We start from the raw sequence: 5,202 nt of genomic DNA, 5'->3' as shown, positions 1-5,202 counted from the left end.
GTCATGATAGTGAGCCATCATCATATGGAGAGGCAGTTCTCAGCCCTGCATGGCAAGCAGCCATGACTCAGGAATTTGAGGCTCTCTATACAAATAACACTTGGGACTTAGTCCCCTTGCCAGCTGAAAGCAGGCAATAGGCTGCAAGTGGGTCTATAAAATCAAACATAAAGCAGATGGTAGCATAGAAAGGTTCAAGGCTAGATTAGTGGTAAAGGGGTATACCCAACAAGCAGGGATTGACTACACAGAGACCTTCTCCCCTGTTGTCAAAATGACAACAGTTAGAGTTTTGGTCACTGTTGCTGTGAAGAAGGGCTGGGACATATTCCAACTAGATGTAAACAATGCATTCCTTCATGGTGATTTATATGAAGAAGTGTACATGGAAGTACCACCAGGCCTTCTAATTGATCAAACTGGTCCACAAAAGGTAGTATGCAAACTTAATAAATCACTGTATGGACTAAAACAAGCCAGCAGACAATGGTATGCTAAGTTGACTGAAGCTCTATCCTCAATGGGGTATAGACACTCTGAGAATGATTACTCACTCTTCTCCAAGAAGACCTCTTCTCACACCATATTTGTAGCTGTCTATGTTGATGATGTTATCATCACTGGGGATGATTCAGTTGAGATAGCCAATTTAAAATCATTCCTTGATAAGCAATTCAGAATCAAGGATCTTGGGAAACTCCATTACTTCTTGGGCCTAGAAGTCCTCTACAAGTCAGATGGAATTATCATGTCTCAAAGGAAGTTCACCCTAGATTTGTTAAAAGAATATGACTGTTTTGGCTACAGTAGTCTGTCTTCTCCCCTTGACCCTGCTGTGAAGTTGAAGGGTGATGAAGGTACTCTCCTTCCAGATCCTACATATTACAGAAAGTTAGTGGGAAAACTGAACTTCCTCACCGACACACGACTTGACATAGCCTACAGTGTGCAGCTTCTGAGTCAGTTCATGCAAGCACCCAGAGATACACATCTGAAAGCTGCATTTCATCTCCTCAGGTATCTCAAGAGTGATCCCACTCTTGGTATATTCTTTTCCAACAACACTGACTGCTCCATTAGTGCCTACTGTGACTCTGACTGGGCTTCATGCCCTGATTCTAGGAAGTCTGTTACTGGGTACATAGTTTTGGTAGGAGATAGCCCCATTAGTTGGAAGTCAAAGAAGCAAGAAACTGTTTCCTTATCTTCAGCTGAGGCAGAGTACAGGTCGCTCAGGAAGATAGTAGGAGAATTGGTATGGTTGAACAGATTATTTGAGGAGTTCACTGTTTCACAGTCCAGCCCCATTGCTGTGTTCTGTGACAGTCTATCTGCTATTCACATTGCTCACAATCCAGTTTTTCATGAAAGGACAAAACATATCGATGTTGATTGCCATTTTGTACGGAACAAACTTCAGGAAGGCTTGATTTCTCTCCACCATGTGGCCACCACTAATCAGCTAGCTGATATACTCACCAAGGCACTTACTGGAGTCAAACATCATGCCGTACTTGGCAAGTTGGATGTGAGATCCTCCCATCCAACTTGAGGGGGGGTATTGAGATAATTAACTTATTTGCTGAGTTGTATTAGTTGTATTTGCTGAGTTGTATTTGTATATCTGAGTTGTATTTTCCACGTGTGCATATATACACACACTTTGTAATTCTGAAGTTCGAGAGAGTCATTTTTAATATCAATTTTTCTATTTCTGTTCTCCCGGATATTTTCTCTCTCTCTCTCTCGAACGTTCCAAACCACCATTGAAGCTCTTGCATGAGCTTAATCTTAGGTCAAAGTACAAATCTCAATAAAAACAATGAATATAGAAATATACAGGTGCTAAATTTTGCAATACTGACTGACAATACACATTTTCAATCTCTGTTGAACATGGCAATGCGTACAAACTGAAACATTATGTTATTACTGTTCACTAAGCGTACTTTTCATATAACTATAGCACGTATAGATGCTGCAAATACCAAGTGCAAATGCTATTCTCAATTTTTTGCATTCACTCTTTTTTTAAAACTGTATGGGGTCGAATTTGACCGACCACGTCCCTAAGCCAGCACGACCGACCAAATATATGTGAGTCCGGCTAGAAGGACGACTTAGGAATAATAAGAGGGACGACTTCATGATCACGTCGGCCCCTCTATAGCATGTACTTTATTTCTGTCTTTTAATATTTAAGTAAGGATCCTCTATTATATAAAGGGGGTCCGAGCATTGTAAAAGGGGGGATTCATTATTGGAAATACAAGCTCTCTCTCTCTCATCTCTCTAACATTATCTCTCTCTCTCCGATTTGTATTGTTGTTGTCTGAACCAATTGCCAAGATCATCCTAGGGTTTATTATCTTCGATTATGATTTACCCCTTCATCTATATTGATTGATTTGCTTAAAAAGTGTTAAACAACTTTTGAGTCAAACAATTTAGTGCCGTCTGTGGGGATTACGGTAGTCGAAATCATACTTCACATCTAGGATATCGAAAACAACAATAACTGTTCTTCAGACTTCATAGAAACTAACAAATGGCAGATAAAGAATCAAGGTTGAAGATGATAGCAGATGTCTCAACCAACCTCATAGGCCCACTCAACGAAGCCGGTAAAGAAAATACCGCGAATGTAACACCAGGTAGTGTACCGGAGGGGGAGATCTCACCCTCTTCACTCGAAGATCTAACGATTTTGCATGAAAGAGGGACTTCTACGTCTGTAGCAAAGGAAACGCCCCCAGTAGTCAAAAAGCTACTAGAGAAATGATTGACGAACACTCTAAGTAGCATGCTCGAGAAACCACCTCAGGGAAATATCAAAGATTCGTCAATGGAAGAAATCGCCGCTGCCGCTGGTGAGCCCAGTGTTGTACGAATAAGTAACGCCCACACCGATACCAATGCAAGCGATGATGCACTCGCAACCATCCTTAAGAAAATGGAAGAAATGGAGAACGAGAATAAAGCGCTTCGTGATCAAATGAAGGAGCACCAGGAAAGGGTAGACAAGATACCTGGTGCCCCTAAGCTACTACCGAAACGCGATATGGGAAGGTTCGTCGAGCAACCGTATAGTGAGGAAGCTGCTCCTCACCCAATCCCTAAAACCTTCAAGATGCCACCGTACTTGAAAATATATGATGGGACCACGGATCCGGAAGACCATCTGATCCATTATGTGACTGCCGTAAAAGGCACCTATCGAAAGAACAGGTGCCATCCGTGTTGCTGAAAAAGTTTGGTGAAACTTTGACAGGAGGAGCGCTAACATGGTACTCTCAACTGCCAGCCAGATCGATATCGACGTTCGAAGAGATGGCGGACAAGCTCGCCACCGCTCATGCAGGAGCAAAGAAGGCCGAAGCTAAGGTCAACGATATCTTTGCCATCAGGCAAACAACGAGTGAAGGAAACAGGACTTCTTGGCCCGATTCAACAGGGTAAGAATGGGACTGCCAAACGTATCAGAAGGAATGGAGGTCGCAGCTTTCCAAAACGGGTTGAATAGAGACGAATCCAAAGCAACCAAGAAGCTGCTCAACCGACTCATGAAGTATCCCCCCACCACGTGGGAAGAGATTCATAATGCCTATTGCGCCGAAGTGAGAGCAGATGAAGACGATCTTAACGGTCCAACCCAACGACTAATGTCAGTACAATCAGAGGTAAGGAGGGATTGACGCAACGACGGGCGACGGGAACCACTCCCACGCTTCAATAGAGAAAGGCATCAGCCTTACGTCAGAACTCCCAATCCGCCTCCTCCAAGACATCCAGATGCCGTGCAGCGACATGCCGCCCCGATTCGGAATGAAAGAGGTATGCCCCCATTATTATCCGCTCATAACTTTTGTGTCTCCCTTTCAGAAAGTGTACGCACTGGAGAAGTTGGGCATGAAGGTGCAGTGGCCACAAAAAATGAAATCAGATCCTAGTGCAAGGAGGTCGAACGTCCTATGTGAATTCCATCAGGAAAGAGGACACAAGACCGAAGATTGCATAGGTCTACGACAGGAGGTGGTCAGAATGCTGAACCAGGGATACCTGAAGGAGCTGCTCAGCGATAAAGGAAGGGATAATTTCGCCAGAGGACGCGACCAATCCCAAGGACCACCAAAACCACCTTCTCCAGCATGCACCATACAGATGATCGTCGGTGGCGGCGACGACTCGGCAATCAACCATGTGAAGTTCACCACCACACACAAGTTGAAGCGCACGATTGCTCACGAACGGTATGATGACTTCGAAGATAGTATCACCTTCGATAAGTCTGATGCCGACGGTTTGTCTTTCCCTCATTGCGATGCTTTAGTTATAACTTTACGCATTGCTAATACTGATGTGAAAAGAATCATGGTAGACGACGGAAGCGGCGCGTGTATTATCCATCCAAAAGTCCTCATGCAAATGAGGCTCGAAGATAAGATAATACCGCGTCGCATAACACTAACGGGTTTTAACAATGCAGTAGAGCGAACCTCCGGAGAGATATCACAGCCAGTCTTGGCAGGAGGAGTCACGCTGGAAACCACATTCCACATCATGAATCAGGAAACAGCCTACAACGTCATCATAGGGCGTCCATGGATACACGACATGCGAGCCATCCCCTCGAGTTTCTATCAAGTAATCAAATTTCCCACCCCCTGGGGAATATTTAGCATTCGAGGTGAGCCACGTACCGCCCAGGAATGTTACCAAATTGCCCAAGACTGCACACATACCAAACAGCTGAAGGGAGCAAGCGCGGAAGCATAGCAATCAGCCATGTCGGGAACCAAAACCAACCCGGCGACAGAGGTCATTAGGGACCCAGATACCGTAGAAGCTTGCAAAGCGACAGTCGAGAACCTCGACCCGGTCCAGCTGGACGGTACCGACAGTTCAAAGAAAGCCTACATCGGGCACAACCTCTCCGACCCAGGTAAGTACCACAAATTCTTAACTAACCATGTGGATTTATTTGCCTTCTCTCATTCAGATATGCCGGGTGTTGATACCCAATTTTTTCCTATGTATTTTTATACCCAAAATACTTCCAAAATAGCATATATGTGCATATATAAGCACACCCAAGAGTTTTGGTATTTTTTTTATTTTTTTAAAGTTCTTAAAACCAATTTATTGCCTATTTTAATACAACAAAATCCAATAATTATTCCCAAACTATCATTATTGGTGAAT

The 5,202-nt window shown here is 43.8% G+C and overlaps 1 protein-coding gene across 1 annotated transcript; it reads left to right on the top strand.

Moving 5' to 3' along the window:
* Window positions 1-274: 274 nt before the first annotated feature.
* Window positions 275-1,552, top strand: LOC109219379 (uncharacterized mitochondrial protein AtMg00810-like). The gene has a single exon (XM_019383820.1). The coding sequence runs from the start codon at window positions 275-277 to the stop codon at window positions 1,550-1,552; it is 1,278 nt and encodes a 425-aa protein (XP_019239365.1).
* Window positions 1,553-5,202: the final 3,650 nt, after the last annotated feature.

Source organism: Nicotiana attenuata, unplaced genomic scaffold (assembly GCF_001879085.1).
Source record: "Nicotiana attenuata strain UT unplaced genomic scaffold, NIATTr2, whole genome shotgun sequence".
Lineage (NCBI taxonomy): Eukaryota > Viridiplantae > Streptophyta > Magnoliopsida > Solanales > Solanaceae > Nicotiana > Nicotiana attenuata.
Note: the sequence above shows the minus strand (reverse complement) of the source record. Positions and strands in the feature narration are given on the sequence as shown.